Source organism: Kogia breviceps, chromosome X, assembly GCF_026419965.1.
Source record: "Kogia breviceps isolate mKogBre1 chromosome X, mKogBre1 haplotype 1, whole genome shotgun sequence".
Lineage (NCBI taxonomy): Eukaryota > Metazoa > Chordata > Mammalia > Artiodactyla > Physeteridae > Kogia > Kogia breviceps.
The window spans coordinates 71022437-71042240 of record NC_081330.1 but is presented as its reverse complement, the minus strand read 5'-3'; the positions used below and the strand labels follow the sequence as shown (position 1 = coordinate 71042240).

General features: G+C 37.1%; 1 protein-coding gene across 6 annotated transcripts in view; it reads right to left on the bottom strand.

The window, feature by feature from the left end:
* The window catches only part of HDAC8 (histone deacetylase 8), a 234955-nt gene that overhangs the window by 130363 nt on the left and 84788 nt on the right, over positions 1 to 19804 (bottom strand). For 3 of the 6 annotated variants that reach the window (XR_010838576.1, XM_059050421.2, XM_059050425.2), the window contains exons 8-9: positions 9433 to 9605; positions 6849 to 6943 (exon numbers count right to left, since the gene is read on the bottom strand). Coding sequence is in view for 5 of the 6 variants with exons in the window: in XM_059050421.2 (XP_058906404.1) it covers positions 6849 to 6943; positions 9433 to 9605 (268 nt within the window). In the remaining variant the exon portion in view is untranslated. Of the gene's footprint in view, positions 1 to 3135; positions 4576 to 5811; positions 6212 to 6848; positions 6944 to 8916; positions 9345 to 9432; positions 9606 to 19804 lie in introns of those variants that run through there. The other 3 variants (XM_059050424.2, XM_059050437.2, XM_059050439.2) reach the window with 3 other exon arrangements.

The following is a 19804-nucleotide window of genomic DNA, read 5'->3' as shown; positions in this document are numbered from 1 at the left end:
TTGGAAAATACAGTTTAAAAAAAAATTAAAACGTTATTTGTGCTAACATGCACAGGCAATATTAGTCTTATTTTAAATGAATTAATAAATATTTAAAAAATTTAAAATATATAATTGACAGCTTAAAAGATAATAACAATGTATCATGGGGTTTATAACATACGCAAAAGTAAAATATATGACTACAATAGCACATGGAAGTAAAAGGGAAAAATACTGTCACAAGGGTGCTATATTACACATGAAGTAGTGTAATACTCTTTGAAGGTAGACTATGATAAGTTGAAAATGCATACTGTAAACCCCAGAACAACCACAAAAAATTAAAACAGAGTTATAGCTAATAAGCAAATATAGAAAATAAATGGAATCCTTAAAAAATTCATTTAATTCAAAAGAAGGCAGGAAAATAGAAAGTAAGAAATAAACAACAGAGGGGACAAATAGAAAACAAATAGGAAGATGGACTTAAACCTGAAGGTATAAATAATTAATTTAAAGATAAGTGGTCTGGGCATGCCAACTAAATGGCAGAGAATGTCAGGCTGGACAAGAAAATCACAACCCAACTATATGCTGTCTACAAGAAATCCATTGTAAATATGAAGACATAAATAGCTTAAAAGTAAAAGGACAGAAAAAGATATACCATACAAATAATAATCATAATGAAGCATGTACAACAATATTAAAATCAGACAATGTAGACTTTAGAACAAGGAATATTACCAGAAATAAAGATGGAATAAAGGGGTCAATTCATCAAGAAGATACAACAACCCTAAGTGTGTATATCAAATAACAAAGCTTCAAAAATACATAAAGCCAAAACAGACACAACTAAAAGGAAAAATAGCCAAATCCAAAATCATGGTTGAGATTTCAACTCTCTCAGTAACTGACAGAACAAGCAGACAAAATACCAGTAGGGATATAGATGACATAACACTCTCAACCAACCTGACCTAATTGACAATGATAGAAAATGCTACCCAGCAACAGCAAAATACACATTCTTTATGAATTGCATGACACATTCACCAAGATAGATCATATGCTGGACCATAAAACAAATTTCAATAAATATAAAAGGACTGAAATCATGCAAAGTATGTTCTCTGAGCTCAACAAAATTAAAGTTAATATAAATAGAAAAATATCTGGAAAGTCCTCAAATATTTGGAAATAAATTTTAAAAAATCCACACTTATAAATAACACATCAGTCAAAGAAGAAAATTAGAAACTATTTTGAATCAAATGGAAATGAAGAGAATATCAAAATTTGTGGGATGCAGCTAAAGCAGTGTTTAGATGCAAATTTGCAGCATAAAATACTTATATTAAAAAAGAAGAAAGGCTTGAAATCAATGAACTAAGTTTCTACCATAAGAAACTAGAAAAAGAACTAAACATCAATGCAAAATAAGTAGAAGGAAGGACAACAAAGATATGAGCAGAAATAATGAAATAGAAAAGAGAAAAATAAAGTCAATGAAACTAAAAGCTGGTTCTCTGACAAAAAATACAGTTCACTAAATCTGCTAAACCATAAGCTAAAATGATCAAGGAAAAAGGGAAGAAATTAGCAATACTAGAAATTAAAGAGGGGACATCACTATAGCTCCTATAGACCTATAGACTTTAAAAGAATAAGGGAAAATTATGAGTGAATAAGCAAATTCCTTGAAGACAAATTATCAACAAGGAAGCAAGAAGAAATAGAAAATCTGACTTGCCATGTAACTATTAAAGAAACAGAATTCATAATTAAAAACCTTCCCACAAACAAAACTCCAGGCTCAAATATTTTCACTAACAAATTCTATCAAACATTTAAGTAAGACACAGTATCAATTTTACATAAACTCTTTCAGAAAACAGCAGACTTGGGGATACTGCCCAAGTGTCATTTTATAAGATCAGCATAGCCCTGATACCAAAACCAGACAAAGACATTACAAGAAAAGAAAAAAACAAAAAAACAAAAAAACAAACCAGGTCAGTGTCCCTCATCAACATAGACACAAAAATCCTTGACAAAATTTCAACAAACTGAATCCAGCAATATATAAAAAGGGTAATATACCATGACAAAGTATGGTTTATCTCAGGAATGCTAGGTTAGTTTAACATAAAAAAAGCAACAGTTAATGCAATTTACTGTATTAACAGAATAAGAGGAAACCATATGACCATTTCAATAGATGAAGAAAAAGCATTTGACAAAATTCAACACTCATTTGTGAGGAAAATTCTCAGTAAATTAGGAATAGAAAGGAACTTCCTCAACCTAATAAAGGATATTAAAAAAAAAAAAATCCCTACCACTATCTTTACACTTCATAGTGAAAGATTAAGTGCTTTCCCCCACTGATTGGGAACAAGACAAAGATGTTCATTCTCACCATTTCTATTCAACATTGCATTGGAGGTCCCAACCAGTGTAATAAAGCAAGAAAGAAATAAAAGGCATGAAGATTGTAAAGGAATAAGTAAAAGTCTCTTTATTCACAGATGACATGCTGGTATACATGGAACATGCTAAAGAATCTACAAAAAAGTTACTAGAGCTAATGTTTAGCAATGTTACATTATTCAAGATAAATATAAAAAAACCAATTTTACTTGTATTTCTATATTCTAGCAACAAACAATTAGAAATTAAAATTTAAAATACCATTTATAACAACATCAAAGTCATGAAATACTTAGGGATAAATTTAACAAAATTTGTGTAAGACCTGTTCACTGAAAAGTATAAATTAAAATTTGAAATTAAAGACTTAAGTAAATGGAAAGAGATAGCAAATTCATGTACTGAAGGAGTAAATATTAAGATATTATTTTGCCCCAAATCAATCTATGAATTCACTGTAACCTATAGACTGCAATGCAAGACTGTTTTACATTAGTAACATACACTTGTATATAAATCAACTTAATTCTTTTCAGTGGCTATATTCCCTCATATGAATGACACATAACTTGTTAATCAGTCCATCAAAAGGAGTCTATTTAAATAAATATTTTTGTTCACTAAATTTTGTTTAAAGATCTACTTTATGATTCAGGTATGTACACATACCTGATATATCTGTATATATATATGTATAAATGAATATAACTGTCTATAATATAACTCTTACTCTATACTAGATCATAGGATCCAAATAGTATTACTGGATTACACAACATTCTTATATAATAGTCCATAAGCCTTATTACATGTAGTGGGTGATTTGATAAATTAGCCACATACTGGTCTTTTTATGGGACTCCATGTCACCTTTGGGCTTTCCCTATGGTAGAGATACTTGGGCCAGTCGTATGGGCAGGGTCCATTCCTCTCACCTTCCCCGCTGGGCCCAACTCTTCTTCCAGTGGGAATGCCTCCTTATTCCATGCCTGGCTGGCCAACCTGGCTCCCCAATTCCTGGGCTGGAACTAACTCCTTGATCAATGGCTTTAGGGCATGATTGGTTTTGTATCTCAAGAGGGTTATGATGAAATTTCACCACTAATCACTTCCAATACTTGCCTTCCCAACTCTCTTCCTTTCATTGGTGATCTAGTGTTTTCCCATGGATACATCTATTTCCTACTGGGATAGCTGGTACTTCTTGCAAAGAATGGGTAGTCACTACTGGGGTTAAATAGTTTCCAGAAAAAGGCTAGATTATGCTTCCAATTCTTCCATCTTAAAAATATAAGTTTTCCAGTATGAATGTTGAGACACTTATTATTCAAACACTCATTGATTCAATTGTTCATTCAATGAATGAACACCAACTTGGTGGGTGTTAACACTCTGATGAGCACTGAAGGGGGATGCAGACAACCGAAACCATAGATGACCAAAGGAATGGTACAGACTTGAGTGTGATAGGAGTGTCCTTGAACCTCTTAACAGGTTTGACTTTCTCAGCTCTCTCCCTTTTGCAATCTATCTTCCATGCTCTATCAAGTGAGCTGTCTAAAGACCAAAGCTCATCTGTTTTCACAGAAGAAAGTGTAAGCTCTTTAGTGCATCATTCAAGGTTCTTCATAATCTGGCTCCAATTTCCATTCAAGCCTTAATCCTTCTCTCTCTCTCATAAACCCTGTGTTCCACTATATCAAACTTCTCTCTGGTCCCACGAGGCACCAGGTCCTTTCCAATTTCTATCCCTTCTGCCCAGAATACCTTTCCATCTTCTTCACCTGGCAAACTCCCAATCAACCTCCAATATTCAATTTAAAGTCTCGATGAAACATTTCCTCTACGCTCCTCATCTGTCCTGGGTTGAACACATTGTTCTGTCCCCTCTATTAGATGATGAGAATTTTTAGGGCACTGGGCTTATCTTGTTAGTCTTTGTATCCCTGTATCGGGTCTGAATAGGGCCTGGCAAGTAGTATGGGCCCAATGAATATTTGGTAAAGGAATGAAAAGAACAAATGAACGTGAAGGAAGAGCTCAAAGGGCCTTGGTATATTTAGGTAAGGGATTTTTAAAGGCATAGGGCTTTAAGCTGGACTGAGGAAGATCATAGAGAGGTGGGGAAAGGGCATCTGGAGGAGGAGGATTATTATCCTAGGAGACAGAAGAACAAAAGCCGAGACTGAGAGGGAAGACAGTGAGGGGGTTAGCCAGCAGACTGTGGCTGCCTGCTGCACTGTCCTGACCTTTTCACCAATTAGATTTCTCAATTACATTTTCAGCTCATGGAGGGCAGGGTATTTTGTGCACTCCTTTGTATCCCGTTTATATTTGAGGCATATCTTCATAGCCATTGTTCCTATATCTTGTGGGTTTTATTCTGCTGTGTAATATATTTATTTGTGTATCTACATATCTCCCCAGCACTCATACCCCCCTTTATCTCAGGCTGTTTGAGGTAGGGGATGAGGTCTTAGTGTCTTTGTATCTTCCAAGACACCTAGCATAGTGCCTGGCACACAACGAGTGCTCAGTAAATATTTTTTGAGCCACCATTTGTTGATCTGATTACAGAGGACTGCAAGGATATTTGTGTGCAACTGTGTATTGTGGCACAAAACTTATATACGCCTTTACACTGTGTGGGCTATTTTTGGCAATTTTCATTAAAATGTTATCTTATTGTACCTGGAAGACTGTCATTTCAATTTTCTTCTTTGTTCCCTCTTGGATGACTCACATCTCTTATACAAGAAGGATATGACAGAAGGGATTCGAAAGGGTTTGGACAAATTTATGAATGACGAAGTCATAAATGTCTGGGTATAAGAAGTTTTTAGGAGCATACAAAGGGGAAGGAGAAAACTTGCATTTCAAAAATGCCTGTTGTGTGCCAAGAACTGTGTGTTAGGCACCTGACATATATTATATCTCATTTAACCTGGCAGGCTATATCAGTATAAAGACAGGACATGTCTATCTAGAAGGCCAAGTCCACAACCAGCCAGGCATCTCCAGGTACCAGAGGCAGTATTCACCTTTATTAAAATTTTATCAACCTTTTAAGATAGATGAATCTATAGATTTGCATTGTTTCCTAGGAACAGAACACTCATTCTCAATTCAGGCTTCTACATCTTAAAACTACTTTTTGACATAACTTGATCAGTTTTTAAAGTCTCAGCACTTTAAATTGCAATGCAATCTGAGATATCCCCACGGCAATAACAGCGATTAAATTTGTTCACGAATGTAATTTGTTCGCTTACCTTTATATTTCATAAAGCTTCCAAATACTGAATAAAGGTAAGTCAAGTCAAGAAAAGAGACTTCTATTAACCCTGACACCAGCAAATTGTCTCAAATTATAAAGTGCCTTCTTTTTGTATTCTAGACACATTGAGTGGTTTTTTTGAGATACATATTATACCTCATCTGTGGTTAGAAGAAAATTGGAAGGAGATTAGTTTAAGTTGTTTCTAGTTTTTAAAAAATAATAGTAACTTGAAAAAGCATAATGCTCCCAAGTGTACAGCTTCTGCATCAAGCAGGAATCAAAATGTTATAACCCAAGTACCATCTCGACTCCTTGGGAGATGGCTTGAGAAGGTGGGGCTGCAGCCACTGATGCATTATTATAAGTCACAGTCTAAAGCCTGCAGCTACACATCCTGATCTGTGATAACATGCTTCCTGCCAGGTGTCAGGGTGGGTGGGAAGAGAAGGGGTACACCTTCAGATAAAGGGATCATCAGCACACTCACAGCTCTCAGAGAGTTTTCTATTACACCTGTTTTGAGAAAACTAGAATAGACATCTATGCCTTGGAAAACATAAAGCCCACCTCATATGACTAAAGAAAATGGCAAAGGTTCAAATGACATGTTTCACATTTTGGATGGTCCTGCCCCAACTTTTGTGCACCACTAATCGCTGGAAAAATACCAGACCTGTCTTGGTGGTGACTGTGTGTTTTTAAAATTTTACATCAGCCAAAGAAAATTGAGAGACCAGGACTACCATCAAAGAACAGAGGTTTGACATACCACCAATAGGACTTTTTAAAGATAGAGGAGAACCCAGCTTCTACATTTAAAAAAAATTGCCCCTTCTTTTTTGAGTCTAGGGGATGAAAATATGCACATATTCCAAAGAGTTCTTTGTGTAAACAGGTGACCCCTTCCCACAGTCTCTGTAATTAATTGAGAAATTAAAGTTGGTTGGCCTTTGAGATCTCTTGTAAAAAAAGGCAGAAGGTCTTGGATATTTTGGAACAAGAGTCCACTATTCTGCCAAGACAGTGTGTTATTGTTATTGGAGTGTCTCTCAACAAAACGGTATTGAGTGGTGAGGACGTGATTTTGATTAGGTGGAATGACTCAGCTCTTCCCCTTAAAGAAGAGAGGACTTGTCAGAGCCTTACTTACCTCATGATCTGGGATCTCAGAGGATAGTGTTTTCCCTAGGATGACCCCGGTCAAGTATGTCCAGCATCGAGCCGTGTTGGCAAGGTTATAGCCTCCTGTCTCCATCAAGAATTGTGAAGTTAGGAAAGAATAGTCACAGAACAGCAGGAGAGGGAAGCAGGGTAAGGAAGGAGAGAAAAATGTTTTAACAAAAGGGCTAGAAAGATAATTCTAACTTGCAGAATTTCACCTAAACATCCCTTTATGATATTTTTGAACTACTTAGTAGGCAGTCTGTAGTGAACTAGTCAGACCATGCACAGTGTAGAACTGGGAAGTCCAAGGCCTACAAAGATTAAAAAGGCCCTCATCTCTGAACAAATATACACCCGAGGACTCCAAGGTCCTCAATTCCACCAAGAGTCATTGGTAAGATTGAGATCCCTGGAACCCAGATCTTCTGAGGTGACCTACCTACTCAAAGTGAAGGTTTCTGTGATGAATTTTGTAACAATTCTATAAAATGACTGCTGGATGTGACTTGTATATTAAAGCTATTAGCAGATATAGCCCTGGAAACCTCCAGGAAAGAGAAAAGGAAAATGCTGACAGAAACAGACTTCTTCCTTTTCATTTCAGCATTCCTTTTCTCCACAAAATACAGGCCTAGTGGCAGAGATCAAAGAGAATGAGATGAGAAAGGGAGTGCTGATTGACACTCTGACTCACCTCGTCAGGTCCTGTCACAGTCACCCAGCAGCCATATTATACTGGCTAATAATCAGCATATTTTTGTGCTGAATAGATGTGTTCTGCCATGCAAGCACTAGAACATTTGGCCTTAACTAAATTCCAAGAATGTAAGGATAAAATGGAAAGATTTCCTAACCTCAGTGCAGCCTGAGGGAAATAGAATCTGGTCTATTTTAGGTAGGGTGACCATATCATTTATCATCCACAATGGTACACTTTTAAGAGTAAAAAAGGGACACTATTAATAATTACACTGGAATAACATGTATAGATTGAAACATATGGCGCCCTTTTCTTAAGCCTTTCTATTCCTTGAAAGGTCAGGGAAGCTGAGGCTTCTGCAATGTGTCTTTTGGGCCTCAATGGGATCCACTGAAGTTTGGGAATGTGGCCATCTCTGCCAATTGTCTATGTGTTACTGGGGGTTGAGAATTGAAGTGAAATAGTACAGGTATTACTTTAAACACTCCTGACATGGAAAATCTGAATTTATCAGATCAAATTATTGGGTATGATTATTTGATTTCAAAAAGAGTCCCCATAGGTTTTAAGTAGCAAGCTCTCTCTGGCATACATACAGTATGATTTGATTTGCAAAAATTCTATTTATGCACAGGTATTTTCAGGAATACACATATTGCATAAGAAGAGTTATATATTCAAAAGCCAAGACTTGGGGCTGAGAAGGCAAAGAGGCTTTGAAAGTGCTAAGTAAAGGCTGTAGCCTCAAACAAAAGTCGGATTCACACAGATGTATATTGAGGAAAGGGCTTTTTTTCTTCCCCGTGGCCCTACCTGTGTCATAATCACTGTCTTTAGTGCTGTCAAGGAAAGTAATATGTCCGCAGCACCTATCAATTTTATCTTTTCCTTGAGTTGAAGTTAATACATTTCTTGCCAGCTTTTCATAAGAGGTTGTCTCTTGTAAGCACCTTTAATTTCGATCCCTCTAGGGTTTGAGGCCGCCCAAGGACCAAGCTTATGTATTTGTGTTGAATGCTCACTCATTTTCATAAGGCCTTCCCACAATCTCCTCTAATTTGGTTTTTACAACAGTTTGACAACAAACTATTAGTGCTTCCATAACATATATTTTAAGCTCAATCTGCTTGATCATGTTATTTTAACACACCAGTCCATTCATCTAATGTAATAAAGGTTGTGCCATATAGACAGAAGATTCTAAGCAAGGCACCTTCAAAGGTAGTTGAGGTTTGTGAAAGGTTCCTTTCACAAATGTGTAAATGCTTCTATTGAATAGACCCAGCTTTCTGTTGGTTAAGTAATACAAAACATCAGTATACACTGAAGGCAAAAATGCCCAAGAGACACTTTAGATCTCTCAATTTTGCTTTATTGTAACAAATCCATGCTTTTTTAGTGGGGGAGAAGTTGTTCTTTAATTCAGCTTAGATATTCAATTAATTCATGTGTTTACTACTTATATGTGAGTAGGGTTAGAATTTTAGTGGTATGTTTCCAAAAGATAATTAGAACTGGGACTCAAAGGCTATACTGAGAGAAGATGGATCAAAGTCCACTGGGGTTAACAGTCTCTATTCTTAATAAGATCTGATGTCACCTTTAACCAAAGCACCTTTGCTTCAGGAATGGAAACTTAGACTTCAGAGTGCCAAGGAGTCAATGCACATGCCAGGCTGAGGAGGAGAAGTGTGTCAGAGTACTTCCTTATGCTGAACTGTGAAGGTGGCAGAGTTCATTGACTCAGGCTTCTGGACCATGGGCAGGTTGGTATTATCCAATCTAAGAAAGCCAAGTTTTCCTCAGTGTCAATGGACAAAACATGGGGGAAGGTCAACAAATTCTCCTGGTGACCTTCCTTTGTACTCACCTCCTCCCAAAATGAGCGTTGCCAATTGCCACTGAAGGATGTACTTAAGACACTTGCCAATTCCCACTGGAGTCATGTTAAAGGAGCACATGGGATCCCCAGCTATTGTATCAGCTCCCAGCTGTAAGACCACTGCTTTGGGATTAAAGGCTATGTACACCTCCTTTAGTACACTGGAAAAGAAAAAGGAGACAAAATGTCACAAAAAGATAGGGCGGTTTGGTCTAAGGGTGGTTGTGGAGGGTAGTGGGAGGTATAGTGAAGGGAAAAAAAAATCCAGCTTGTCAGACGCATCAAACTTTCTATCTAAAAAGGGGTAAATCAGACTGCATGTAAATTGTATCTCAAAAAACCTGACTTACAAAAAAATTTCCCCCTACCTCCATCCTCACCAAGGACCAAATTTGCTTTTCTGTTTTAGAACTCAGACTTCCTTTAAGTATTCATATCAATTTAACTTCAACAGCCATAGGACTGGTTTAGTACAGATTTACTCCATTTTATAATCTCTGAAAATAGGACAATACACTGAATTAAGGATTATTTCTGATAAGCTAAGATTGTCAATATACTTGGAGTTTACCACCTAGTTATCAATGAGGGTTGGTGAAGAGAATTAAATACTTTGAAAGCATAGATGTTATCAGCTTGCTTTGTATTAGGCTAAAAGACTTCTGGGTTATGAAATGCAGCCCTCCCAAACTTGTATGTAACCAGGGTATTAGAGGGAAGGGAACCATAATAACTGATCCAAAATTATAAATCTGAAAGCACTCCAAAGAACAAATTGTAGTGGGTAATAACGAGCATAATTTTGGGTAGAAACATTCAATGTTATCAAATCAACCTAAGAGCTTTTCCTGACAGTTAGAAGCCTTAGAGATGAAAAGGAAGTTGTTATTGTGACAGATGACCTTAGGCAAGTTTCTAGTATTATCATTAATTGAATGTTGACAATGTCCAGGATGCATTCCTAGGAGTTATAAGGTCCCTGCTCTCAAGGGGCTTACAATCTAGCTCCCAGACAAAACATATACCAGTCCTCGAGGGCTTGAGTAACTCTTACAGAGACATATAAACAAGTGCAAATTAACATACTTCAGAGTTGAGAAAATGCAGAGTCAAAAAGTGATAAAAAAATGTTTGGAGTTAATGACCCCTTCATAATCAACATGTCAAATTATACCAGTTCAGTAAAATAGAAAAATTCCAGATCCTTCTGAAACTGCAAAAAGAATGCAGGGATATGAAATGCTGTCCTCCAAAATTCATATGTAACCAGGGTATTCAAACTATTGAAAAGTGCTCAGTTGCAGAGGCATTCTTTGATTCAAAAGACTGTTTTGTTTTGATTTCTCATCTACACAAATATTCAGTGATTGTGGAGATTATAAGAATATTATAAAACTTATGACATATGATCTTTAATACAGGAATATTCGGGCCTATTCTCTCTTTCATGTGCTTATCTCCTGGGTGCAGAGGGAAGATAAGCCACCTGAATAGTTAGCCAACATTTATTGAGCAGCTACACAGTACAGAGCACCCTATTAGTTGCTGCTGGGAGACACAGAAGAAGGTGTGATTTCTGTTTTTAAAAGGTTTACAGCTTAACGGGGAGGAGGGGGAGGCAAGCAAGACTAACTTTTTTTTTTCATTTTCTTTCTTTCCCTCACTTTGCACACATTTACTGAGTGCCCTCTGTGTGTCCAGTATGTAACTGTATCAGATGCTGCAGGAAAAAAAAAAAATGACGAATATGGCACAGCTCTTATCTTCACGTAGCTCAGAACAGAGGGGAAGACTCGGACTATATTGATAAATAATTAAAACACAATGATAAATGAAATATCAGTGACGGCACAGAGGAGGAAGTAGAGTAACTCTTGTCAGGTTTTAAAGATGAGAAGTACAATGAGCCACCTATCAAAGTGGCTAAAATGAAAAACAGTGAAAATATCAATTGCTGGTGAGGATGTGGAGAAACTAGATCACACAGAGACCTTTTGGGTGGGAATGTAGAATGGTATAGCCACTCTGGAAAATAATTTTGCAGTTCCTGTCAAAACTAAAAATGGACTTGCCATACAATCTAAAAATTGCACTCTTGGGCATTTATTCCAGAGAAGTTAAGACTTATTTTCATATAGGAACTTGTACATGAATGTTCATAGCAGCTTTATTTTTAACAACCCAAACTGGAAACAACTCAGATGTACTTCAACAAGTGAATGCTTAAACAAATTGCAGTACACCCATACCACTGGAATACTGCTAATCAATAAAAAGAAATAAACTCTTGATACATGCAAAAAACTTGGATGGATCTCAAGAGAATGATGCTTGGTGAATAAGGCCAATCTCAAAATCCGTACTGCATGATTCCACTTATACACCATTGGTGAAACAACTAGAGAGATGGAGAAGAGATTAGTAGTTGTCAGGGGTTAGGGATGAGTGTGGTTATAAAAGGGTAGCATGAGAGAGCCTTGTGGTGATGGTACAGTTCTGTACCTTGACTGTGCTGGTGGTTGTGGTTATGCAAAGCTATGCACACACACACACACACACACACACACACACACACACACGAGTGCATGTATAACTGGTGAAGACTGAATAAGCTCTATAGATTGTACCAATGTCAACTTCTTGATTTTGATGTTATACTATAATTGTACAAGATGGCAACATTGGAGGAGGCTGTAGGAAGAAGAGACTTCCCCGTACATTTCATTACAACTTTATGTGAATGTATGATTATCTTGAAATAAAAAGTAAAATAAATAAATAAATAAAAGATTAGGAGACGTTTACAGGCACATTGGGGTGAAGGTATGGAAACTGGAAGCAGGGAGGGTTGTGGGGGTTATGGGTAAGGGACTAGGTTTACAGAAGGAACTGCACACATCAGAGCATGAAGGCTTGGAGCAGGGAGTGGTGGGAGTGAGGCTGGTGAAGTAAACGTGGGTTAGAGCACAAAGGGCCAGATAGGCCAGGCAGTTTGGACTTTTACTTAAAGGCTATGAAATGTCTCTAAATCATACCAATGTTTTCCTTAGGTCAGTCTCCCAAGGCAATAGAAATAAAAGCAAAAATAAACAAGTGGGACTGAATCAAACTTAATAAGTTTTTACACAGCAAAGGAAACCATAAGCAAAATGAAAAGACAACCTACGGAATGGGAGAAAATATTTGCAAATGATGGACTGACCGAGGGCTAAATTTCCAAAATATACAAACAGCTCATATAGTTTAATATCAAAAAAACCAAAAAACTCAATCAAAAAATGGGCAGAAGACCTAAATAGACATTTCTCCAAAGAAGACATACAGATGGCCAAGAGGCACATGAAAAGATGCTCAACATCACTAATTACTAGAGAAATACAAATTAAAACTGCCTCACACTGGTCAGAATGGCCATCATTAAAAAGTCTACAAATAACAAATGCTGGAGATGGTGTGGAGGAAAGGGAACCCTCCTACACTGTTGGTGGGAACGTAAACTGGTGCAGCCACTGTGGAGAACACTATGGACGTTCCTTAAAAAACTAAAAATAGAGCTACCATACGACCTAGCAATCCCACTCCTGGGCATATATACAGAGAAAACTCTAATTTGAAAAGGTACATGCATTCCCAATGTTCACAGCCAAGACACGGAAACAACCTTAATGTCCATTGATAGATGAATGGTAAAGAAGACATGGTATGTATGTGTGTGTGTGTGTGTGTGTGTGTATGTATATATACATGTAACTGGAATACTACTCAGCCATAAGAAAGAATGAAATCATGCCATTTGCAGCAACATGGATGGACCTAGAGATTATCATACTAAGCGAAGTAAGTCAGACAGAGAAAGGCAAATATGTGGAATCTAAAATATGACACAAATGAATTTATTTACAAAACAGTAATAGACTCACAGACATAGAAAACTTACAATTACCAAAAGGGAAAGGCAGTTGGAGAAGGATAAATTAGGAGTTTGGGATTAGCAGATACAAACTACTATCTATAAAACAGATAAACAGCAAGGTCCTACTATATAGCACAGGGAACTATACCCAATATCCTGTAATAAACCATAATGGAAAAGAATATGAAAAAGAATATATGAATATTTGAATCACTTTGCTGTACATCAGAAACTAACACAACATTGTAAATCAACTATACTTCAATAGAAAAGAATTAAGAATTCATTAAAGGGTATGAAATGTCTCAAACGTGTGTGTGTACATGCATGCGCACCACATGCACAAGGCATGGTTAAATTTACATTTTGAAAAGATCCTCTGATTACAGCGTGGGATACAGTGAAGGTTATCAAGAGGTTTTTTGCAACCATCCAGGCCAGTGGCAGCAAGGGTCGGGAGGAAGAGATGGATTTGGGAGATATTCCTATGGTAGAATCGATAGGGCAATATACACTGACACACAAGAAAAGCATATACATATTACAGTCATGAATATTTGGTACTGGGAGGGAGGAAAGGATAAAGGGAGGCAGGTGTTTCTGGGAGAGTTGTTTTAATGATAACCAGGAAGGGAAAATGAGTCCTCAGGGAGTTCTGATGAAGAGGGCTTCAGATGGGTAGAGAAAAGGGTAATTAGAAGCTTTGAAAAAGGTAGGGTATTTTGTACACAGTGTAATTTGGCAGTTCCTTTGCTTCACCTCCAATTGGTAAACAACTACATTTCTTGCAGCATCTATTCTGATTTTTTTAAAAAATACAAATATAATGAGTATATTCTTCATGCTAAAAAATCAAACATAAAAGTCTATCAGATAAAAGGGAAAAAAATCTCCTTTTCTCCATCTCTACTCCCTCTCCAGAGGTAACTCCTGATTCACTACACATAGTTTCAATCAGCTCAGTCAACGATGAGAAACAGTTTGAGGTGTATCTTTCAAGATCAAACTTTTTCTGCCTCATGCTTGAGTGAGCTGGTTGAAGCTATGTCTAATAAATGCCTTCTTTTACCTATTTTCTTTACCTGAAAATGTCTTCCCTCATATTCCTTCTCTTCCTTGAGGCTAGTTTCACCAGCTGGGCACTAGATTCTCTTTCCTGTTGCTCTAAGGGCCATGTATCACCAATGAGCTCTTTCTTACATCTTTAGTCTCTGTCTTCCTACTGATTCAGTTCCTTTAGGTTACAAGTTGTCCACTTCTTCGTCCCCTTTTCAACACTGCCAAATTTGTCTACTTATTGGCCACCTCTACATACTTCTTACAATCCAGTTTTTGATCTCACTGCTCTCCTGAAACTGCTTTCTTGAAGGGAGAGAGACCTCTGTGTCATGATATCCAAAAGTCTTTTCTCTGTTATCTTTATCAACTTCTCAGAAGCAACTAACAGAGGATACTACTCAAAAATCTGCAGCTGGTCATCATCAATGGCTATGGCTCCATTAAAAAATCTTTTAAAAAAATATTTTTTAAAAAACAACTTTTCAATATTCACATACCATACAATTCCCCCATTTAAAGTGTACAATTCAAAAGCTTTTAGTATACTCACAGAGTTGTGCAACCATCACCACAATGAATTTTAGAACATTTTTTTTGACTGCATCGTGTGGTTTGTGGGATCTTAGTTCCCCAACCAGGGATTGAACCCGGGCCCTCGACAGTGAAAGCATGCAGTCCTAACCACTGGAAAACCAGGGAATTCCCTAGAACATTTTCATCATCCCCAAAAGAAACACTGTACCCAATAGCAGTTACTACCTATTCCCACCACTCTTCAACCTCCAGCCCCTGGCAACCACTAACCTACTTTCTGTCTCTACAGATTTGTCTAATTTTGACCTTTCATATAAATGGAATCATATGTGATCTTTTGTGACTGGCTTCTTTCATTTCATTTAGCATAATGTTTTCAAAGTTCATCCATGTATTAGTACCTCATTCCTTTTTATGGCCAAATAATTCTCAATTGTTTGTATATACCACATTTTCTTTATCTATTCTCCATTCATCTGTTGATGGACATTTGGGTTATTTCTATAATTTTTGGCTAATATGAGAAATGCTGCTGTGGACATGTTTTCATTTTTCTAATATACCTAGGAGTAGAATTGCTGGGTCATATAGTAACTCTCTGTTTAACCTTTTGAGGGAACTGCCTGACCGTTTTCCACAGGGGCTGCACCATTTTACATTCCCCCCAGCAATGTGTAACAGATGAGGGTTCCAATTCTTCTTCCACATCTTCACCAACACTTATTATTTTCTGTTGTTTTTTTTAAAAAAATTATTATATCCATCCTAGTGGGTATAAAATGGTATCTCATTGTGGTTTTGATTTGCATTTCACTGATGACTAATGATGTTGAGTATCTTTTCATGTGCTTTTTGGCCATTTGTATATCATCTTTAGAGCAAGGTCTATGCCAAGGTCTATGCTCATTTTTAAAATGAGTCATTTTTCTTTTAAATATTGATTTGTAAGTGTTGATATATTATAAATATAAGTCCCTTATCAGATACATGACTTGCAAAAATTTCTCCCATTCTATGGGTTGTCTTTCACTTTCTTGATAGTGTCCTTTGAAGCACAAAAGTTTTAAATTTTGATGCAATCCAATTTATCTATATTTATTCTGTTGCTTGTGCTTTTGGTGTCATGTCTAAGAGAGCAATATCTAATTCAAGGTTGTGAACATTTACATCTATGTTTTCTTTTAAGCGTTTTATAGTTTAAGCTCTTACATTTAGACCGTTTAGGCTATTTGGACTTAACTTTTGTATATGGTGTGAGGTATGGGTCCAAAACCACTTTTTTTTGCATGAGATCCAATTGTCCCAGCACCATTTGTTGAAAAGACTATTCTTTCCCCATTGAATTGTCTTGGCACTCTGAGTAAAATGAATTGACTGTACATATTTCTGGACTCTGAACTTTATTCCATTGCTCTATATGTCTAGCCTCATTGCCAGCACCACACTGTCTTGATTACAGTAGCTTTGTAGTAAGTTTTAAAGCTGGGAAGTGCTCCAACCTTGTTTTTCCTTTTCAAGATTTTTTTTGCTTATTCCGGGTTGAATTTCTGTATAAATTTTAGGATCAGCTTGTCAATTTCTACAAAGTCATCTGTGATTTACAGCTCCATTTTGACTGTGCTGAACCTATCATCTTACCTCTTCTTCTATTCTTTGTCTCTGCTAATGATACCCCATCCTTTCAGTAATGTGTTCAAAACTCTGAGGCTCTTTGTGATTCCTTCCTTTCTGTGCTCCTCTTCAGTTACCAGACTTGCACCAATCCCTCTCCTATTCTGTCCTTTCCACTCTCATGCTCTCATGGCAGTACTCTAGTCTAGCACTTATGACCTCCTTGTGGATTACACCAATAGCTTCCTAATTAATTTCTCTGCCTCAAGTCTCTTACCTCTCTAATCCAACACCCCCCCACACACCACCATCATATTAATTTTCCTTAGGGAAGGTTTTGATCAAGTCACTTCCTTACTCAAAAACGTTCAATATCTCTCCATTATCTTTAGATGATGCTTAAAATTCTTAGCTTATGATTCAAAGTCCTTCATGATATGATTCCAGCCTACCTTTTGAATCTTATTTTCTAATAGCTCCTTAACCTACGTTATTCTGTAGGCAAACTGAACTGTCCATGGTTCATCCCACTCACCCTGCACTTCCGTTTTGTCATGCACTTCCTTGTGCCTGAAAGTCACCTTTCTACATGTCTACATCATATCTATTTTTTAAAGGTTCACTCAAATTCCATCTCCTTCATGAATAAATAATGAAATAATGTCAGCTAACATGTATCGAGTACTTTATTAAAAACTGAGCACTGTTCTATGCACTTTATATGTATTAGCTCATGTGACTCTCATAACAATTTATAAAATAGGTGTTATCATTAATCCTATTCTATAATGGGGAAACAGCAGCATAGAGAGGTTAAGAAATCTGTACAAGATCACACAGCTATTAAGTGGCAAGCTGGCTTTTGCACCCAGGCCTCCTGGCACCAGTCCATGTTCTAAATCACCACAGTATACCTGCTTCCATGATTTACCGTGCATCAGGTGCTTGTTCCAGCCACTTTACACATTATTTTGTATAACAGCAGAAGCAGGCACTGCATTATTATTTTTCGAGTGTTAACCTTAGCTCTAATTATACTATACCCTCATTCTAAAACCTTTGGCAGTTCCCCAAACTCTTGCAGAACATGGTAAAAATTTTCGTTGCCAAGAATTCCAGGTCCTGCGTGAGGTGATTCCCACCCACTTTTCCAATCTCCTTTGTAAATTGTTCTTCTCATGCACTTCACAGTCCAGACAAACTAAACCATTGCTATTCTCTGTACAGAACTCAGCCTTTTCCGACTTTGATCTTGCTGTACCCTCTGCATAGAGCATCTTCCCCTGCAATCTCATACATTTAAACTTGACCCAGATTTCATAAACACATACACATTTACACACTTTGTAAAGATATAATAATTAGCTACCCTTTAGAAGCCAGATCAAATGTTACCTCCTCAATTAAGCCCTTTCTGAAGTATCTTCTCCCTTTGAGTGCCCACTGCATTTTATCTCTTACGGTTCTTATAACTTTCCATGTTTCATCTTATTAGACTGTGTATGAATGTGAATATATATGTATATCTCTCTGTGTATCTATAATTTTTAAAGTTCCCCCAGCTTCCTTGAGGGTAGACTTAATACTTTATACATAGGAGGCATTCAATAAATAGTTATTAAATGAATAAATGAATGAAATATCATTCCAGATTGCTTTGGGGAAAGCTTCCCTAACCACTGTAACAGTACTATCTGCTACACTGCAATCATTAATTTTAGGTTTTGGGAAAGTATAAAATCGCTTACCCAGAAAGGAGGGGGAGGACAGGCATCTCATTATACTACATTAGTAACTTCCCTATAAACACATAAGATATTCATTTGAAATGCAATTTTCTTGATGAGAAACCGGATCCCTCAGTATTGAGCAGTCTGCTCTTCAGACAAGGCTATGCAAATGAGGACGAGAGGCTGTGGCAGCTGTTTCTACAGGTATTGATTTGGGGAAGGTGATTGGTGCCGGAGGTGGATAAAAGCCAGGGGTGATGACGTTAATGATGCTTTTAGATAAAAGGAAAAGCCCAAGAACCAAATTGTAGCATTATCCCCTTTTCTTTTATTCCATCAGGGTAGACCACAGCTTCTACGGTGTACCCTTGGGATCATTCACTGGTGCCACTTTACCTCTAATACCAGTGGTGGAACTTGTTTTTGTTTTGTTTGTTTGTTTTTAAATACATAAAGTTCTAAAAGATTTCTCTCAGGGAAATGGAATGCCAGAAAGATGGTGTGACAATTACCCTTAATCAATGTTGGTGATAGATTTGGTAACCCAAACTTGCCCCTCTAGCCAGACCTCTTATTGGTGCATGCTCCTAGCAAGGTTTGTCTCCTAACTGCTCACTTGCAAATCAGCCTAGACCAGCCTTATCATCTTTGTATTTTCCAACAAGCACCCTCAGCACCCTCTAGAGACGTCCTCAACAGAGATTAAAGAAATGAGGAATTCAAAGTTGAAAAACCAAGAAGGGCAGGAAATGGAGAGAAGAGAGAAATATTTGCTACTAACACTGTGAGCTTCCAAAGTCAACGTGAGAAAATTTATTGCCAACAGCAAAACCCTTTCTATGATAAAAATTTTTTTAACATCTTTATTGGAGTATAATTGCTTTACAATGGTGTGTTAGTTTCTGCTTTTATGATAAACATTTTAAACCTATTGCATTGTATGGGATTCAGAGGAGGGATTGCCTTAAGGACCCAAAGATGGCTAATCAGTCCCAAATGGGAGCTTGTCAACTTTTCACAGGTATTGTCTTCTCTAAATTCCCTCAGTCATATCTCAACTCAGGTACTGCTGACTCATTCTGCAAAAACTCAACCTGCGGGGGATGCAGCATATGGTAAATGCCTCGGGGATTCCTGAATATCTATTACAAATGGTTCAGGGATGCAGGGAACTGGGGTGGGGGGGCTCCCTGAGGTGAGGATGATGTGTCATTTTGTTTGGGGCCATGGGTGCCTCTTGGACATATCCAGAAGACATTTAATTTCCTATAAGTCTCTCTTTCCGCTTTTAGCATCAGACAAGGTGTACTGATGCCATTAACATCTTTAGGATAAAACAAAACAAAACACCCAAAGCTATAAAAGAAAAACCAACCAACCAACCTCAAACCTCTAAACCCCCAACCTTCCCAAACAATCCTCAGATCGCTTTTGCTGTTTTATTTTATGTTTTTTTAAATTTATTTTTTTAACATCTTTATTTGAGTATAACTGTTTTACAATAGTGTGTTAG